The sequence below is a fragment of the Takifugu rubripes genome, chromosome 4, assembly GCF_901000725.2.
Source record: "Takifugu rubripes chromosome 4, fTakRub1.2, whole genome shotgun sequence".
NCBI lineage: Eukaryota > Metazoa > Chordata > Actinopteri > Tetraodontiformes > Tetraodontidae > Takifugu > Takifugu rubripes.
The window spans coordinates 5,185,637-5,205,104 of NC_042288.1; the positions used below are offsets into that span (position 1 = coordinate 5,185,637).

At 43.1% G+C, this 19,468-nt stretch overlaps 4 protein-coding genes across 17 annotated transcripts; 2 read left to right on the forward strand and 2 right to left on the reverse strand.

The window, feature by feature from the left end:
• The first annotated feature begins 155 nt into the window (after positions 1-155).
• LOC115249526 (uncharacterized) lies at positions 156-6,276 on the forward strand. 11 transcript variants are annotated; one of them, XM_029835062.1, is made up of 7 exons: positions 156-3,080; positions 3,704-3,767; positions 3,891-3,894; positions 3,965-4,011; positions 4,136-4,309; positions 4,803-5,103; positions 5,179-6,276. In XM_029835062.1, the coding sequence occupies exons 4-7, from the start codon at positions 3,994-3,996 to the stop codon at positions 5,583-5,585; spliced, it is 900 nt and encodes a 299-aa protein (XP_029690922.1). In that variant the 5' UTR covers positions 156-3,080; positions 3,704-3,767; positions 3,891-3,894; positions 3,965-3,993; the 3' UTR covers positions 5,586-6,276. The 11 variants fall into 11 exon arrangements, with proteins under 11 accessions (XP_029690922.1, XP_029690923.1, XP_029690921.1 ...); XM_029835063.1 differs by having other exon boundaries at positions 3,707-3,767; XM_029835059.1 differs by lacking the exon at positions 3,891-3,894 and having other exon boundaries at positions 157-3,080; positions 3,945-4,011.
• A 152-nt stretch (positions 6,277-6,428) lies between these two features.
• On the reverse strand, positions 6,429-10,453 carry ecd (ecdysoneless homolog (Drosophila)). 2 transcript variants are annotated; one of them, XM_011602952.2, is made up of 14 exons: positions 10,312-10,453; positions 9,906-10,123; positions 9,706-9,823; positions 9,497-9,584; positions 9,243-9,421; positions 8,864-9,056; positions 8,639-8,767; positions 8,424-8,549; positions 8,226-8,311; positions 8,028-8,131; positions 7,500-7,755; positions 7,316-7,383; positions 7,047-7,237; positions 6,429-6,874 (listed from the first exon to the last, which is right to left on the reverse strand). In XM_011602952.2, exons 2-14 carry the CDS (start codon positions 10,102-10,104, stop codon positions 6,641-6,643), a joined length of 1,971 nt encoding a protein of 656 aa, XP_011601254.1. In that variant the 5' UTR covers positions 10,105-10,123; positions 10,312-10,453; the 3' UTR covers positions 6,429-6,640. The 2 variants fall into 2 exon arrangements, with proteins under 2 accessions (XP_011601254.1, XP_011601255.1); XM_011602953.2 differs by having other exon boundaries at positions 6,435-6,874; positions 10,317-10,430.
• Positions 10,454-10,753: 300 nt separating this feature from the next.
• On the forward strand, positions 10,754-16,932 carry fam149b1 (family with sequence similarity 149 member B1). 3 transcript variants are annotated; one of them, XM_029835052.1, is made up of 17 exons: positions 10,754-10,845; positions 11,140-11,294; positions 11,442-11,558; positions 11,893-12,037; positions 12,434-12,582; positions 12,656-12,796; positions 13,380-13,532; positions 13,645-13,826; positions 13,891-14,033; positions 14,487-14,555; positions 14,975-15,087; positions 15,295-15,510; positions 15,849-15,972; positions 16,046-16,171; positions 16,245-16,326; positions 16,436-16,573; positions 16,654-16,932. In XM_029835052.1, the coding sequence occupies exons 2-17, from the start codon at positions 11,179-11,181 to the stop codon at positions 16,734-16,736; spliced, it is 2,097 nt and encodes a 698-aa protein (XP_029690912.1). In that variant the 5' UTR covers positions 10,754-10,845; positions 11,140-11,178; the 3' UTR covers positions 16,737-16,932. The 3 variants fall into 3 exon arrangements, with proteins under 3 accessions (XP_029690912.1, XP_011601252.2, XP_011601253.2); XM_011602950.2 differs by having other exon boundaries at positions 10,771-11,294; XM_011602951.2 differs by lacking the exon at positions 14,487-14,555 and having other exon boundaries at positions 10,771-11,294.
• A 468-nt stretch (positions 16,933-17,400) lies between these two features.
• Positions 17,401-19,240, reverse strand: dnajc9 (DnaJ (Hsp40) homolog, subfamily C, member 9). Its single transcript, XM_003963729.3, has 5 exons — positions 18,875-19,240; positions 18,389-18,529; positions 17,967-18,221; positions 17,791-17,877; positions 17,401-17,709 (listed from the first exon to the last, which is right to left on the reverse strand). The coding sequence occupies exons 1-5, from the start codon at positions 19,046-19,048 to the stop codon at positions 17,608-17,610; spliced, it is 759 nt and encodes a 252-aa protein (XP_003963778.2). The 5' UTR covers positions 19,049-19,240; the 3' UTR covers positions 17,401-17,607.
• Between the last annotated feature and the right edge of the window lie 228 nt (positions 19,241-19,468).

A 19,468-nucleotide genomic window follows, 5' to 3' on the forward strand; every position in this document is an offset into this window, starting at 1 on the left:
TAAAAATATGTATGTATGTATGTATGTATGTATGTATGTATGTATGTATGTATGTATGTATGTATGCGTGTATGTGTGTGTTTGTGTGTGTGTTTGTGTGTGTGTGTGTGTGTGTGTGTGTGTGTGTGCGCGCGCGCGCCTGCTGATCTTAGCCGCTATGACGCCTGATAAGAGCTTCCATGTGGGGCTTAGGCAAGTTATGGGCCGGTAGTTGGATGGTATTGTGCAGGCATCCATGGAGTGCAGTCAGCCTCGTGCATCTTATTGGGCCCTGGTGCTATCCAGCTCTTCCTTTTGGACACGTGGATGTTGTTGTTGGGATGACAGCTAAGGTGATGACTACTGGGTCTTGTTCTGGAAGTTGGCTGTGCTCTGTCTGTAGGTCATGCAGCCATTGGGCAATATTGTGTGTTGACTCTTTCTTCCAGATACTCTTCCAGTATTGTTCAGTCTCAGCTCTGGGGGGTCTGTTGTCATCTTGTTGTCCTGCCATTGAGAGTAGACCTTTGCTGGATTGATGAGAAACACCTTGTTTATTCTCCTTGCCTCTACTTCTCTTGTGTACCTCTTCAGTTGGGTAGACAGGGCTGTGAGCCTTTCCTTAACAGTCTCTAGTACCTAAGTTGTGGACAGTTTGTTATATTTCTTGGGCAGCTCTGTCCTTAGATTCACGCCTCTACTCAGCTCTGTTAGAAGGCTGACTTCTCTCCGTGCCACCATGATTTTTGCCTCTAGCCTTCTCCTCCATGGTGCCATTTGCTCCTTCTGGCTGTTCATGATCTTCATCCTATAGCCAAGCATCTATAGGATTACTGTTACATCAGCTGATTGGTCTCAGTGATAGTAGTGGTAGGGATGGTTGACAGTGCCGTGTTTGTGTCCTCCAGTAGAGATTGGTCTGGTACTTTGTTTGTTAGCCTGTTAGGACTTCATTATTCTCTCTCTCAGGTCAGCTGCCCTTGTGTTGAGTCCATCTGTCATTGGGGATTTGTACCCAATCTCGATATTTAGGGGTGATGATGAAACCACCCCCAAGCTGACCTGGCATCCTGGTTCCCCCTTGCCGTAGCATATTTGTACCATGGATGAGGCACAAAGCTGTGCCTCATCAATCTTTAGCTGTGATAGCAACTTCTTATTGCGAATATTCAAACACTGAGCTAAGAGCCGCTTCTTAGTCAGTGAGGACGTGGGGTTTCGAAGCAACCATTTCTCCCACGTCCTCTGCAGGTACTCACTGGGGTTACTCCTGTAGTAACACTCCATCAGTACCATGTTCTCTGCCTTGCTCCACAAATGCCTTATTCCAGTAGCCAATTTGACATCAGGTAGTTCCCTGACCCTTGACGTGGACCTTGTTGTCCTGGGCGATGTCCAAGTCGGTATGACTCTATCATTTATGGTTCCGCTTCCGACTTCTACATCCAACACCACCACAATGTCTGGCTGGTTGGCGTCACCTGCTTGTCAGTCTGTATTACCAGATCTTAGTTCAGTTGTTCTCCACCACCTTTGGAGGTGTGACCAACTTTGACCTTGGAGTTTCCTGTCAAAAATATTCCTGTACACTGTAGCAGATACTTGGTTGTGATGTTTCATGTGCACCTTACCTGCTTAGCATCTTACAGCCTGCTGCTATGTGCTGGACTTTGTCACAGTTTTTGCGCAGCCGCTACCCTGGATTTTGCCTGGTGTGATCAATCCCAGCTTCTATCACCCTTGTGCTCAGAGCCTGTTCTTTTCTTTGATTTCAGCCTTTTCCAGCCACTTCCTCACTCTGACGGTGGTATGTGTCACGCAGGGGCTGATCTTGCCACGATAGATAAATAGAACCAGACCAAAGCCTGATGGCAGGGCATTTTCTGGCTTTGTGGGGGCCTCAAGCAAGCTGTTGTTTGGCCCCCAAAATCTGACACAATCCATGAGCAAAACAGGCTACAGTTAAAATTAAATAGGTTGAGCTCAGCCACTAAGCCTCAATCTGTTAACAAATAAAACTGATTTTGAGTGTTTAATTAAGAAAATACAACAGACCAACATCTATGTTAATGTGTGTGAAATCTAAGCAACACTAAAATATAAGTCATTATTCATCACCAGTGTCCCACTGGCTAACTATCTGGACCTTCAAAATGTTTTAGAATTGCTGGTGCACAGACAATTCTCCTTAGGTTATCAGGAAAATTAAATTATGAGTGCATATTCTTATTGTCTAACAGCGGTGATGGTGCAGTAATACAGAAAAGAAAAATTAATCTGTTTCGATATTAAACATAGGGATGGATGTAGTGTCCATTTTAAGTTAAAAGTTGTCAATTTTAAGAGTTTCCTGCCCTACTTTATTAGAGTTTCCTTCATTAATTTACACATTGGACTAGTTAATAAAACAAAACTAAGATAACTGATTGATGCCCAATGATTTAAATCATTTAAAATCAAACCCTTAAAATATTTATTTAAACTTTTTACTTCTAATTAGAGGCCTGTAATAAAACTACTAATAATGTATAAAATACGGGTGTGGAGTCAGTCAGACATCCATCATAGGGGCCACTCCAGCTTCTTTTTGATATTCTCATTAATGAGCTGTCAATCATTCCCACCATACTTACGTCACTCATCGTGCAACCGTGCGGTCCAAAGAATGTAACCTCAGAATGCCAAAAAACACCAACCACAGCTAATATTGCAGCTGTGGGGCCCTCTGTTGGGTTGCAGGCCCTGAGCAGTCCTTGAGTTCACCAATAGCAAGAACTGGCTCTGCCTGGTGGACAACAACAATATTAACATACAGCTGTTGTTACCACGACAGATGTCAAAGTAGCAAAGATGTAAAAAAAAGAACAAAACAATGCAGGGCTTGTTTCAGATTCTCTCTTCAAATAACTTTCCGCTCGACTGCTTCTGTATATCTGGTAAAACAGTCCTCAGGGGGGTCAAAGTCCAGGTGGAAGAAGATGAGCCTTCTCCACAGAGAACCGTCAGCACAGTGACTGTGGAGATTATAACCAACTCCTGGACAACATCCAACTGGGACAGAAGCGGAGCTGAAGCCCAGGCCCGAGGACAGCTCTCTCATGGTGAGTGATTCTGGGCGTCTCTCTTTTCTAGCAGCATAGAAACAACCTGATTCTGCTTGTAGCATTTATCATCATACTTTATTCATTTATATTGCTATCTGGCCTAAAATGAAGTCCACTAAATATTATTACAGTATTTAGAACTATGATCATCTAATTATGGTATAGAATGATAGAGCTGGTTTAAACAAAACAATCTGGAAATCATTTCAATCCATTTAAAACCTATTTCTACCTCTGAAGCACAGTATAAAGAGAGAAAGGGTTTAAAATGGAGAAGTTTAATGATGAGTCCATTGATGGATAAAGAATTAAAGCCCGTGTTGGTGAATAGCCCCCTGGAACGGTCAACGTACAGCTGATAATAAAATACAAACATATGAGTTAGTGGCGGGGAGTAAAGCTTGAGGGTGTGTACTGAGGGTTTGTTTGCAGAGGGGTGGGGGAATATCTGTGGTCAGGCACAACACGCAGCAGCAGTGGCAGCGGCAGAGGCAGCAGCGGCAGCAACAGGCAAATTCTACACGTATTCATTAAATGTACACTGTGTTAATGAGTGTGGAAGATAATTCATTTCTCTTTCTAAAAATGGATCAAAGTTATTTTGAATTTAATATGCGTAGCAGACAGGACCTCTGGAAATAAGGAGTGAAGATCACATCACAACAATATTAGCTCATTTATCAGGTGAGAACCAGTCAAAAGCCATCTGTTCATGCAATACGATGCTTATAGAGTGGGTGCATCTAATATCCATGTTCTAACAGCCACTGGTAAACTGGGAGCTCAATTTTGTTCCTTTGCCAACAGCTTGATTTGGTTACATATTTACTAAGTAAAATACTATTTTTCTTCCCTCCTCAGGGATGTTTCAGACAATAAATATGCAGCAAACTCCGCTCAGAATGACAGCATGTCCTTTATTAAAAAGGTAGTCCTGACTTTCTCAGTGTTCCTTTTTTTTTGGAACTGGGTGAACTGATTGTCTACAGCCACAGACGGGATCAGATTATAGCAAACGCTTCTTCACTTTCAATGTGCATTTTTGTGTGCAGCTCAGAAACATGGAGGCAAAGCCGGTCTTACACACCCTAAAGTTTCTGGTTCCCACCTTGTGTTTGGTGGCGATGCTGACCTATGGGCTGTTTGATCAACTGCGGAACTTCGTCTTTGGCATCTTCATCCCTCAGTATCACTACCCATACTCGGTGGCTCTCAGCTTTGCCCAGGTTGGTGTGTAATTATTCATCTCCTCCTGGAATCCTGATCTTTTCCTGAGCTGAGAGGGGGCATTTACTTCTGCGCCTTCCACAGTGATGTTTGTGTGCCTGCTTAAACTCAAAGGACAGTACGTGCTGCTGCTGGTACTTGATAGATGTTTAACCAGGGGGCTGGTTTACCATAATTTGAGCCATGCAAATGCGGAGTCAGGTGAGAGTGCAGTTCATTCAAAGTCTCATGGGTCTAAGTGAAATGGCAGGACAGCGAATTCAGAAGATGCTCTTTTATTCCAGATTATAGTTTGGTGAATTGACTAAAACAGATACGCCACTAAGGTGGAGGATTGTTTGTTGCTTATGGTCTCGTTCAGCTTTCGAAAGTTGTTGGATGGACAGTTTAGAATTTGTGGTTGCTGCAGGTTTTTCTTCTCTTTCTTTTCAGCTCTTTTCAGCTCTGAATCTGGACCTTTGTCCCGTCCTCTCATCCGACCATCTTTTCTAGGTTTTGGTGTCTCTCTTATTCCTAAATCTTCTCCATGTATTGGATCTGGTGAGTCTGAAGCCTTACTCCAGGTCATTGGGTGAGAAGATGCTGGTGCCTGCCATCTGTCTCAGCACTCACGATGTTCTGGTCATGTGGGCCAAAGCCAGCAGCTTGTATTCTGGCCTCTACACACAGAGCCTGCTTCTGTTACCTTTAGCAACTGTTGGATTCAGCTTCTTCCTGAAGCTGCCCTCACTGCCTTCTGTCCACACCTCTGTTCTGATTTTCATCTTGAGCGGGACATCTTTTGTTCTCACAGGTAAAAGTGGAAAATTAAGATGGTTCTGCAACTCCAGTGAAGCTTTATAACCCCTCCTCCTGTCTGTCTCTGCAGTCTCCCATGAACTGACAAGCATCCACCCTCTGGACTACATGTATGCGCCTCTTACTGTGCTGCTCCACAGTGTTTTTATGACCTTTCTGGCCAAAATATTGGAGGCAGAACACCAGCAGCCTCCTGATTCTCAAGCCTCCATGTTTGATATCTATTATGCCCAGCTGGTCACCCAGGGCTGCGTGCTGGGCCTGCTGTGGCTGCTGCACCCAGATGGTCCCTGGAAGGTGTTGAGTCTCAGCAGTTGGCACAGTCTGCTCTTTCTGGGCTACCTGCTTGCTCTCCTGCTGCTGAGCATGGTGCTGAACCTCACCATCGCTGTGTCAGCTCTGCGCATCTCTCCATTTGCTGCTGCAGTGCTCCACTCGGCAAGGCAGATAATGAGGCCCTTCATTCACTTTCTATAGTTTTACAGGAAAGTCAAATCCATAATTCACTAACAATTACTGGCTACAGGTTGAGCAGCACATCTTTTTGGGTCTGTGAAGGAGGCTGTACCACTACCACTGACATCTGCACTTTGTGGAGCTTGAATACAGAATGTTACCACAATGTTGGACATTTACAAACCATGTTGTGGCTCCGTCTATGGCTTTTGCCCAACTGCAGAAACTAACGAATCCCTTAATAAAAGGTTTAAAAAGTCAAGACAGTAGCTGACCTATGAACAATAAAAAATATGAAGGTCAAAGCACCTCATCAATCAGAGCTAGTCCAGTTGAGTAAACATCATGAAGCACAGCAACAATGAAAGTCAGGATGTAGCGATAAAGGTTAAGTAATGTTAATTTTACAACCCAAGTTAACAAACAGGGCGATGCTAGCTGAAGGCCTATTTGGCTTAATGCTGAAAGAGATGCAGCTTTCAAGCTCATGTGGGCATTTAGGACAATTATGGCCTGTTGGTATTTCTTTGATATTCATTGTTGTTGCCCTGGGCATTGGTTTCTCAGTGGTACCTTAAGCTTTTCCCAGAAGCACTTAGATGTTATCAGAACATCCTGACTGAGGTAAAAAATTGCCAAACTCAGTAGAGTTAATACTAACAGACAAGTTTATATTTCATCCCTTAAAAGAAAAAATGGGTGGGAATTTGGGGACTTGAAGTCTTTTTTTCGTGCTAGTTAAACTTTAAACCCAGTTCTATGAAGGTTATCCTTGAATAATACTGACTGCTGATGACTGTTAGAGGACAAAGGATCAGTTACTGGAACTGACATTTGTGAAAAAAAAATTGTGAAATGAAATCTTCATTCAAAATATTTATTTCAACAAACATAAATGCTTAATTAGCAAAAAGAACAACCAAAATTGAAATTGTTATTTGGCCAGGACATCGTTTAGTCAAGAGGGACTGCAGCATATGGAGGAACCCTCAAGGAAAACCACTGGATTTAAATCTAAGAAGTGCTTTTCCTCATTAACTGTAGCTGCTGCAGCTTCATGACCCAGCAGTTGTCCTTTATGACGGGTCAGAGTTGGCTGGAAGGTTGATGCCCAGACTCTGCAGGAGGTTAGAAGCTGGTCCAGCCAGTCCTGCTTGACAGCTGAGGGACTCTAGCAGGTTTGTGACCAGATTTACGTCTAAATCAAGCGGCCGGATCTCCTCCTCATTCTGCTCTGACCCTCCCTGTGTGGGGGGACTGTTAACAGGCAGATGAGGGGAACTATTGTCCAAGTCTGTCTTTTTAGAATTCTGCAGAGAGAAGACAAATATCAGCTTAATAGAAGACAATGGATGAGTCCTGCATGTTTATTATCAGTTGGAGCAGAGATTTGTATGTGGACAGTTTAGTGAAACTAAATAGAACCCAAAATAAAGAGCAGTTCAGGCTGCTACAGTCACGCAGAATCAAAAACACATTTACCGTCACAGTGAAGCTCTGTCCTATTTTAGTGCTCATCAGCTCCTCATCCATTTGGTCCATGTAACTTCTGAGGTCATTTAAAGTTTCTGTCCCATTCTGCTCTGTGTCACCGGAAGTCTCCTCCTCCCGCTCTTTATCACTTTCATCATCATCATCTAGATCATCTGAATCTAACTCTTCCATTTCATTACCTGTAAAGAAAATAGAACAACATGATGAGGTAGAAATGTAACCAAGATTATGAATGTCATATTTTCCATATTGCATACCTAACAGTCTTTCCAGGGCACTGGCCATGGAGTTTGGGTCAAAATTAAAAGACTGGCGAGAACCGTCCCTGAAACAGAAAGAAACCTGAACTGAGTACTTCTCCCAGGACAGTGAAAACAAGATGATAAAAGATAAAACATCTTTTGACCACAATAGTTGTGTCTGTCTCTCTATCTGTCTCACCATGGCACTTCAGCACCCTCATGTGATGACATGGTGTCGAGGAACTTCTTCATCCCCTGACTGACTGCGATAAGGCTGTAGCCACACTCCTCATTCTTTATGTGCTCCATTTCTCCTTTCCTCTCCTCTGTGCCCTCTAGTTGCTGGGTGGGTTGGGTCAGACTACAGTTCTGGCTGGCAGCATCAGCTCTCCCTCCAGTCCTCTCCTGCAGCAAGTGATCCAAATCCTGAGCTGTGATTTCCAGCCAACTGTCATCTGGCAAAGGACATAGAGCAAAACGAATTATGGGAAAATAAAATCAGGAGGAGCCATGTCACGGGGTATAACGGGAATTCTTAAGAGGGTAATTTTTTTTTTAAATAAACAAACTATATAGAACAAATAGACACAACAATGGGAATGTGCTGAAATGCAATTTTCAAACATTCAAGATGGGACATAAAAGGTAGAAGCACGTGGATTGTCATAAAATTACATTGAAGTTTAATCAGTTACATCACTCAATTTGGATGGACAAATTGACTCACCGTCCTCTTGGGGGAGCTGTTGCTCTCGCTCCTTTAGTTCTTCCAGGTTCAATGGATGGCCGTTCTGCATCAACAGGAGAATCTCCTCACCAGGGGACAAGGCACTGAGAACACGTGTAAACAGAATGCACTCAGAGAGCTCAACCTCGAACATGACAAGGTCACATGCTCATACATGTGCACAGCCACAGTCCTCACCTTGATTCAAAGGCAACAGACTGTTTAAAGAAATGCTCTGCAGATCTCATCAGCTCTCTGTAACGGGTTGAGCCTTCCAGTTCACCCTGCATTTGACAACAAGAAAAGAAACATTGTGAGGGCCGATACTGGGTGCTTTGGTGTTGGGTAAACAGCTTCCCTTTCATGTGACTTTAACATTCCAAATGAGAGACAAACCTGGAAGTAGTCATTCTTTTTAAGACTCTCCAGGAAGCGTTTCCACTGAGGGTTACAACTGATGGGAGCATCAGGCTCCGATGAAGGCAGCCTAACTCGAGAGCACAGGATCTCAAAGCCATGGGCCTTGGAGTGGAGTGTACACACAAAGACATCACTACAACTGCCAATCACAAATTATTGAACAAAATGTGTTACAGATCAGGGTAACTCACCAGCTTCATGCCAAGCTCATGGGCTCTGTACTGGGGATGAGAGTGAGGAGGCAGCGTGAATCCACTCCTACGATCTGAAGTGAACTGCTGCTGCAGCAGCTGAGCATACAGACAACGCGTGAACGTCACCTGCACATAGGCATTAACGTATAAGGTCACAATGCATAAAAGCCACTTCCCCAAAGCTGTTTTAATGTATTAAAGCTCAACTCAATGTGTGTTTACCGAGGTGAGGACTCTTGTTTCTGGAGAAAATATCTTGAAGCTTCTACAGGCTTGCAGATCAACTGGATCTCGCAGGTAGAATGCTGACACTGCATGAGCAACCAGCTGTGGTCTCTGTGCTAAAACCATGGCAATACCTGCAGGTATGAAGCAGTGGGCTTGGTGGAGGCCAGTTTTAATCTTCTCAGGGTACCTAAATGGAAAGTAAAAGCATTCATATAATCATATAATGCCAATTGTATATTTTATCATGAAATTGGACAGGCAAAAAAATCTTGTGGTTTGACAAATGTTTTATCAATAGTCATAATAAGAAATCACTTAATGGTGTTTAAGTTTATACAAATAGATTTTATAAGAACCTAAAAAAGGTTTTTACCCCTTTAATCGCTTCTTGAGGGCAGAACAAATCTTAGGGCTTGCCTGACAGACATGTGGATGGGAGCAAAGCTCTGCAAGGGCTTGTGAAAGACTGGGCACCACATCTTTTGAAAATCCTACTGTGCTGAATTTGGACGGACAAGGCAAAATATGCACCTCACCTCTGTGGAGGAAGACCTGTTAAAAGAAATGACAAAAACCTCTATATAAAATAATATTAAATACAATTCTTGTTTCATTTAGTAAGCTTACTCTATTTTGACTGGAGTCTGGATTCAGCCACTTGGGAAGATAATCTGCTGCTTCAATTAAAAGGAATTCCCCATCATTGTCTTCAACTCTTTGCCAACAGATAGGCCACAGAAGCAGAAATCATTTCTTGTTCAAGCACTGCATTTTGGTAACCATTAATTTTAATTGATTTAAAAGATAAAGAAAAAGTAAAACACATTTTACCCTACCTTGCTGCCAGCTCAGGGAACGCTTCTGTTATTTGCAGTAGCAGGTAAACAATGAACCATTCATCCTCTACATTTTCTCCAAACTGAGTGCTTCCTCCAATGTGAGCGGGGACGCCTCCTGCCAATATAAACTTTCGGGTTTAATTTGACAAGATAAATGTAATATTAATAAAGAAGTTTCTCTAATGACCTATTTATACCTTTTTCAGAATGATACGTAAGGTTGAATGGCTGATTCTGCCAGATGTACTGAACCAAAAGTGGCGCAAACTTGACTAAAATCTCCTCTGCTAAATGTGTCAGGCGTTCCTCTGTCACGTCTGAACCGTCTGGTTGAAGCAAAAATAGTTTGTATTGGACCATGTCCTCCACAACCACTGTCCTCTGCAGGAAGTCCATTTAAATTGTTTAGAAACGGCTATAAAAAAAAAAAAAGCACCACGTTACAGATTAGACATATAAATAGACAAATAATGGCAGAAAAGACTGTATCAGTAGGCTCGTATAACAGGTGAGTATTAACTCACACAGCACGGTATTTGCTAACTAAAAGAATTAAACACCGTTGGTATTCCAGAAATCTCTAAACATCCCAATGCGTCATACCTTGCCTTGCTTTCAAATGTAGGGTCGTTAGTCGCCAGTCCCCGGAGCGAAAATGAAGATAGGAGAAAGCAGATTTCAGTCGTTCCTAAAACGCCATCAGTCGTTTATTGCTTGGATCCTACACTGAATTAAGCTCGACTAGCACAAGCTAACAAGTAATGGTTCCGCCAGGTCAATTGTCGCAGTTCGAAAAGTGGAAAAACTTGGTACTTTTTTTTACCCATATTTTTGGCACAGAAAACAACTTAATCTCTGTTTTATTTCAGGAAAACCAACTGAGAAATGACTTATTGATTTTTTACCTTCTTTCTTTGGTAAAGACATCGTTCCCAGTAATTAAGCGGAAAGACTTCAACGACACAATAGGATGATCGTGATGGATAAAGGGAATTGTAGTGAAACAAACAATAAGGAACTAACATTTTGACTGGTTCCGAAATCTATTTCCCGTGGGGCCACGGGGCACGACGCTGCGTATCCATGGCACCCGCTTTCGTGTCGGTGGTGCTAATATTAGCAAAGAATATCCTCAAGGTGGATAGCCATCGATACTTCTCCTGGTGTATCCATACGTTTTATGGTGGATGTATACTTCATTGGTGACCTAACGCAATACAAATTGAATCCACATATGTTAATCTAATCATAATTATTTTTGAATTCTTTTGATACATCACTGCCCGTGCCTTGTTTTTCATCTGATCTGTAACGTGAACGACTGTTGGCTTATTTTACACCGCCTCTTACTTTAACTGCAACAGCTAGATAAACTCTTAGTATCTGTAGCCCAAAGCCCGTCCAGCTTCCTCGCAGTTCGTTTCTTTCCAGACTAGAGGAAATGTCAGATCCCTGTCCTAATTATTGCCGATGGGCCAAGGACCCGAAGGGAGGACGAAAAGACGCGAGTTTGAGCTTGTGAAACGGACACGAGGGAGAATGATTACTCGATACAACAGACGACCAGTATCTCACAAACTTGAAATGTAAGTAAACACTATGACAAGACATTAAATATAACGATTGATGAATTTTATCCTTCACCTGATGCCTTTTATATATTTTGTTTACAGTAAGAATATTCTAAAGAGCAACAAGAGCATTTTCTGATTAAAGTTGTCTTTGTAATGCAGTCGTGGGTTATCCCGAAGCAGACTCGACAACCATCCTCTCCCAGAGGAGGCAGATGATAGCCAAACCTCTCAGCACTACCTCCATGACCTACAGGAAACTGGCTCCATTCACAACAGGTAACAAGGTCCAACTGTCTCTACACACAAGTCAACAAGGACGTCACCAGAGTTGGGTGAAGATGTGATCAGACTGCTTCTAACATGCATAAACACAGTGTTTGTGTACATGTGCAGTAACGTTACACTATCTTAAGTCGACTGCTGACGGCCCATCTTATGTTAAACTAAACGCCCAGAAACAGTTTATTGATAGATCTTGCATTCTCTCCTTCCGTATGCAATCCAAATAATAGATAATTACACACTTGTGAGAATATTCAACTTCTGTGAAATGCTAATAAATTAAAATTAAAAATGTAAGTAAAGCTGATCTTCTTTTTGTGCACTATAGCTCAGAGACGTCTGCTGCCTCAGGTCACTCTGATTGTCCTACTATCATCTCAGTAGACTCCAATCAGTCCTGGTCTGGTATTCGCAGTTCCACTGGAACTGGCATCTCTACAGAGAGGAGTTCTGTGTTCTCCTGGGGTTACGATGTAAGTCTGCACCACCTATAGTCAGCTTATGTGACTTGTGTTGTGTTCTGCAGTCAGTCTATTTTCAGACTCTGATGGGGATTACCGTAGTCAGTTTTCATGTTGTGTTTACCAGCATTTGATGTTGCTGCAAAACGTTTACAGTACTCAATTATTTATTTAGTTTGTTATCCTGAAGCTGCTTCTCTTAAAGAAAAAAAGACCATCAAACAGGCTAATTTACTCATTGCATGTCCTCCGTTTTTTTTAACAGTAATTAAGCAATTCGGTTAGGTGACCAACACATGCACAGCTGAGAAAAAGGAAGTTGCATTCATGTGTTTGAACCGATGAACAGACAGGCAGAAAATCTGCATATGTGAAAATAACTAGATCATTTTTATGTCTTTCCCAAAGGAGTTTGACAAAGCAGCGTCAAGGCAGGTGCAGCAAATGTTTGAAGAGATTGACAAAGAGCTGTATGAGGGGAGAGGCGGTGGAGCTGGGATTCTCCAAGGACTGCAGGATGAGTGTCAGCAGTGGGCCACTCGCTTCCCTCATCTTCGGTATTTTACCCACAGTTTTCTACCAATCTTTTGACTTTTTTTAGTTGTAGTATTTATTGTAGGTGTGTGTCAGGATTGTGGGGACTCAGGTGGTGTGTCCTGGTGATGAGGGCTTCCAGTGGTACGCTACTTCAGACAAGAGCAGCTTGGAGAACATGTCAGCAGCCAAAGGGAGCAGTACGTGGAGCCCACATAAAGACAAGGGCATTAGAGAGTAAGTCGCAGTGTGCACTGATTTGAACAAGCCTAAATGATGTTTTACTGCCTTTATGTCTTTGCTTGGTCAGAGCGGTATTCTGTGTAGCTGTCGTTTCTTGACAGAAGACAGCTACACATCAATTATGGATCAGTTGTGGAGGATTGTTGTTTTTCTTTTACCCAGATGCTCTGATGTGTCAACTGGGCCAACTGCAGCTAGCTCCTGCTTGCCCTGGCCGTTTAAGACATTTAACCCATCAGTGCTGTATATACCATATCTTTTCAGGCTCATTCTTTATATCCATCAGTATTCTTTGCAATGAGTGGCTGCATTCATATTGTGTTTATGATGGGGAAATATTGTTTCTCTTTTAAAAAGTTTTCCAGACAAAAGCATTCTGAGACATTTCTTCTGATTTGCTGTTGGGTTTTTGCTAATGATTTCAGCACCACAAGAAAAAAATCAACTTGATCTAATGATTCATAAATTATAGATTATCTGAGGCATATTTAATGTGTGAACTATTCAACTATTCAATGTCTCATTATATACAGAACTGCTTTTCACCCCTGTTCATTTGCTGCTGTTCTGGGAAAAGCTTGAATGTGCAGGGCAGGCGAGCGGCGTTTCTACAGTCTTCCTCAGCACGGTTTGACGGCTCCTCTAGTGGCTCCCACAGTCAACATATGCAGAGAGTGATTGAAATTGAAGGTCTAATGGAGGAATACCTGGCCTTTGATAGCAGGGACCTGTAAGTAATCCACATCATACTTGAGACTGAACTACCCATCTCCCCTTCTTATGGCACACATGTGCTCACAGCTTTGGCTGCAGGTTTTTTTTATATTAACCTTCTTCTATAGGGATGATGAGTGTGAGCAGGATAATTTAGAGTCAGCTCACCGGCATCACTGTCTTCCCCCCGTCTCACCGTACCGATGTCATCGCCAAGCTGTGCTGGATCTGCTGTTTGATGACGTGTGGCAGCAGCTGGTGGGCTGGATGAAGGAGCTGGTTCAGCACCAGTGGGAATCCTGCACCTCAGGTAGGTGTTTTAACTAATCTGCATTTATTAAAACCTGTTTTTGAATTATACGTGTGGTCGGCAGCCAAAGACAAGATTTCTGGGAGCTTGAACCCCGCGCGACAGGATTCTCAGAATTCTTTCATGCTGCTCTCCATGATGCCTACGATGTTACCTAAGGTTGGCCACAGCAGGGTGCCCCCGATCACTGCTGGTCAGCACTTCCAGGTTAGTCAGATAGGTGTTTGTCACTGTTAAAATCCCGGGTCAGTCGAGAACTTTAGTTCATGTTGTTTTTTAAGTTCACTGCTATCCAAACCTCAACACAACGCATACTGGCACAAGTACTTGCCATATACATTGTATATATGATATAATGTGATTGTTTATACGGATACTAGTGAATTCTCAAATCTCACCCTGCTCTCTAATTGAGCTTGTCTGTAACTTTTATGTTTAAATGTTGTCTGTCCACAGTTTAATAAACTTTATTGACTTTTGGGCTCTGACTTTTGGTACTTCCAGTACATGAACCTGTGTCACTCTTTTTTTCTTCCTCCTGTCCCTGGTGCCTTTCTATGTACCCCTTCTTTTCATGCCTGTTTCCATCCTGTAGTGTCTTCACCATTCTTCCTTCTGTGGCTAACACTTTCTTTTCCTTTTGCCTTTTTTCCCTTAAAGAACACAAAGTCAGGTGGCTCAAAGCACAAATCCAGCCGGAAATCCAAAAAGCAGAAAAGGCCTTCCAGTGTATGTAACTCCCTCCCTTTGGAGCAGAATGATGGCTGTTCATAGCAGCTCATTCTCTGTTCTAGAATATTTGTGGTCGTGCCCACCGAGTAACATGAAAGCATCTGTTTTACCATTTTAGTTAACCCCAAGTCATTTTCAACATGAGCTTCTCTGTTTTTCTGTATGTTTCTTTCACAACATGAATGTTGGGATGCTTTGATTTGGTAGTTATTTATTTTGTTCTAAGTATCCTTTTTGTTCAGTTGCTTCTTTTACATGAAATTTTTTCATTTGTTAATGATTCATCATAATACCTGACCACGTGAGCAGTAGCCGTTAATAACTAATAACTTCTATTCTGTCTTTTTTCTCTTATCCTGTTTCTATCTTGTCTATTTTTCCTTCCACCATCCATCTGTCTCTGTACCCTCCCCCAGGCTGGGAGGGTCCCAGCTGGAGCCTCTACAACTCAGCACAACCTGAACGATCTCATCGTGATCCACAGTATCCCCCTTCAGCAGAGGAACCTGAGCCTGTTGGACAGAAACCAGTATGGACACATTACTTTAACCATTAAGCACAGGGGCCAAACCTGGAAAAAAACAACACATTTATTTGCTTAAATGGGCCTGAAAATGATTCATAGATCCGGTTTCCATCGCTAGCTGAACACATTTCTGTTCCTGGGGTAAACACCTTGTTTGGCAGCGTTCAGCCTTTTGGTGAGACACCAGTACAAGCTCTGTTTTTCATACAGGGACACAGAAGAGCGGCAGGGCCACAGATCAGGCTCCAACACAATTCCCTCCAGCAGACCTCAACCACGGCGATCCCTGGAGCAGAGCTCTTCCTCGCTGTCCCGGCCACCTCAGTCTGCGCGACGCAGAAATCCTCCTCCCCGAACCCTCCTACCACTGGTTCCCAGCTCCAGTCTTACAGGGTCTATAGATGAGGTCGTCCGTGGGACACGACTGTAAGTGAGGTATCACGGGAAAGCTTGTCAACCCGACACCAGCTGTTTTTCCTCTTTGCACGTTTGCATTCTTCCTTGCAGACTGAGAGGCTTTGAAAACTGATTCTCTATCAGCTTTTGCCTTTTGGCTGTTCTTTTGTGATAGCAGCTTCCTGGCAGAACTTGGGATGAGCCGCAAGTGACAGAGAATAGAGACTGTTCTGTGTCAGTGCTCGTAATGTTAAAATTCTGCTGGAAACCTGCATGTTGACTTTATGATCATGGGTTTGGATAATGAAGCTTGAGGGTTGAGTCAAAATATAATGACTGTCAGACATCTGTAATGTCTCCTTGCACAGACCTACAGTCAGTGACCGACTCGCATCCCCTTTGTTGGCACTAAGCAGGAATACGCTCCTTCCCCCCATCAGCAGCAGTGACCTGGACACGTCTCAGTTAGGGCAACAGTCTAAACCTGCACAGGTATGGTACATTGCCATAATAACATACATTACATTAAACCCCACCTGAGTATCACATGTTCATGCTGCCCCAGCGTCAGAAAGGTCCCAGCAGCCGAGCTCACAGTGCTCTGAACGACCAGGCTGGTGGTGTGGTACTGAGAGACCGCCACCACCTGCTGGACATCTTCTCTCGTCCAAACACTACTCACACTTACAGGGTAAGATGCTCTCAGCCTCCACTCCAACCTGTATGCACGAAGCATCGTGTGCTTGACTATCTCTTCTTTCCAGTCCGACACCCCATACCGGCGGTCCTTTACAGTCCTGGACAACATCAACCAGGGGCGGCCAGGCAGAGCATCTGTGGCCACAGGTCAGGGATTCAAATCGGTCAAATATAGTATTGAATGATAAGAACAAAAGTCACGCAGAAGCTGTTGACAGGAATCAAATATGGATTTGGTCCTGAATCTTTCTGCCAGACTCCCTCGGCATTGGCGTGACTGGCGTCAGTCTTGGCATCACCAGCTCATCCTTCTTGGACTCGTTTTCCCATCACCCCTTGGGGCACATGCCCATCCAGGACGAGGAGGAGCCGGATCCACGGGTTCCTGGGCCAGGTCAGGAGAAATCAGCAGCTGACGAAACTTCTAGAACTCTTAATGTCGGCTGGTTGTGGTGAAAGTTCTTCTCTTCACAGCTCCTGTGGTGCCCGTGTCTGTCCCACCGCGCGCTCACAACCGCGGAGGCGTCTCATCCCGAACCAGTAGACCTCCCCCGTAGATCCCCATCCCTACTCACACTTTATAAGCCATCCATCTTTTCATTCAACACTGTATTTTTGCAGTAACGTGGTTTATTACAGATGACTGCCGTTTTGCTAAAAGCAGATTTTTCTATGTCACAATTCAACGTTTTGCTACAGCCAAAACCCCATTAACCAGTTGTGAGGATGTAATGAATGGGTACATTTATTCAGTGAACATACTGTAAATTAGCCTCCGCTGTGTTGTTCCAGTACATGACAGCAGGTGATGACTGGTGTCCCCAGATGGGGGGGGACAGGAAATGTGCACTTTCTCTCTCTCTCTCTATGTGACATCAGGGAGTTTGGTACTGTATCTTTTATAACAATTCAACCAACATCAATCAAACCAGAGCTTCTCATTGCTGTAATTGCACAATAGGTGGAGAGATGCCACCTTTTTGATTTTTACTTGTTTTCTCCTCCAACCTTGCACAGAAAATGGAATAATGGTGGCTAACTGAGGTTTGGAAAAGAATCACTATTATAGTGCTACAGCAGAAAAATGTAAATTATTGGTTTGTGTATAAATACTGAATTAACATTTGCTCTCTATTATTGAGCGCATAATGTTTTTACTGGGTCATTTATTTCATTTCTGAAGGTTGAAAGAGCCATACAACAACTAGACAAAGCTTGAAAATATTTTCAGATACTTTATATATGACTTAAAAAGCGGGTGTACATAAATATGAATGCATAAGGAGTTTGACAAGGAAAATAAATTATAATTTAAGTACTGGTTGAGACTGAAAACAGCTCCTTGGCCATGAACTTTATTCTAACTGGAAATCTGAAGTTGACTGTTGTAAAGATTTTCAATCTACCACCACTGAGGCCTGTTAGTTGTTACTTTTTTCCTCTCTTTGGTTTGCTGCTGGTTTTGGAGTACTTGGCTTCCAGGTCAGACAGGAAACTGTTAAAATTATTCTCTCTGGACTTCTGTCGTTGCTGGAAAAACATAATTTTCCATTCATTAGATGAAAATCAAGTTGACCGTTCCTTTCATAAACATGTATGCACATTGGATACCTGCAGCATCATAACAAGGCTGTTGTCCTGCTCACACAGCCCCAATTCCTTTTGCATTTCCTCTGCTTCTTCTTGTTCTCTGTCAGCCTGGAACATCAGATCCCATCACAAAACTGCAATCAGTCAAACCTGAAAGATATTAACTAATACAGCTTTAAAATTAACAAGGTGCTTACCCTTTTCCTTCGAGCCTTTTTCTTCCGTTCACTCTCCCGACTAAACGCTGCAAATGCTTTTACCTCTCCACCGTCAATGGCGGCCTGGATGATGCTGCAGATCCTGGGTTCATCCTCCTGGGTGCAGCAAAGGGCAGATGCTGTAATGGCATCCATGTCTCCCTTATGCTGCAAATACAGCTGAAGAACATCTTGCTTCTCCTCGTCAGAACCTTTATATGTCTTCTCAAACTCAAGGATGTCCTGCACTGTGATCTATGGGACAAATGGAAGACAGTAAAAGCATTAAAGTTTAATTCTAAGAACATTTTAGATCAGTTTAATGATTAAACTGATCTAAACTAACATTTTTGGAAGACAAACAGCTCATTGCATCCCGTGACACCTTAATGATTGAGAAAAGACCTGGCATCCTGAGGTACCTTGGGGAAAAGCAGTCTCCAGTAGTCCTCCCAGCAGCGATCTTGACGCAGGATGTCAGAGTCTTCGTCTACCAGCCCATGGTCATCATAAACAGCTCTCTGCTCCTTATCGCTCAGGACTGTATAGAGTTTCCCCAGGACCTAGAACACAACAACTCATTTCTGAGGAGCTCTGGCTAGCAGGCTACAGAGCAAACATTTGCCTGGGAGTGAGATATTCCATACTGCATATTTTAAAAAAGACAACTGTGTTAACCACCGCTACCATTTGACTCAATAGCACTACAGCGGGTGATTTGACTCTAATGTATGTGCTAAAAAAAATAATATCCAACTGGCATATTGACGGAAATGAAGATGAATATTAGGCAAAGAAGCAGAATTAAGATAGCCTGGTGAGCGGTCAGGAGTTATAGCAGCTCATGTAAGCCAAAACAGCTAGCTAACTAGCAAACATTAGCTTGTGCTCGTTCAACCGGTAATGACCTGAAATTTCTCTGTGGCCAGCGGGTCATCGGCAGCCCTGTCCGGGTGCACTTTCAGTGACACTTTGTAGTAGCTCCTGCGAATGTCTCCCTCGGCCGCGTCCTTCTTGACGCCCAGGACCTCGTACAGGTTTGAGGTCTTAAAAAGCTCCAGGCACCGCTCAAGTAAACCCATCCTGACTATCTAGCGAACGTTAGTCCCAGATTGATCACTCACACCCACTAACTGTCTCTGAGCCTATAAACGGTTGGTAAACTGAAGGGAGGCTGACTTCATCTGGTTTCTGCTCCGTTTTTTTGTTGCTTCTGTTGTTGTGCAACATCTATTTGGCGCGCTGGTCTGTTAGTCGTATCCGGCGTGCTTACGTCTATCGGAAGCTCGTCCCCATTGGTTGTCATTGTTGGTGCCTCACGTTATAAAAAAATGGCGATGGATGGATGGATGGATGGATGGATGGATGGATGGATGGATGGATAGATAGATAGATAGATAGATAGATTGATTGATTGATTGATATTTGAATTGCAGATATTTGAATTGCAGAGGTGGGCAAACAAATATGAGAAAATGCTCCAATCTTTTACATATTGTCTT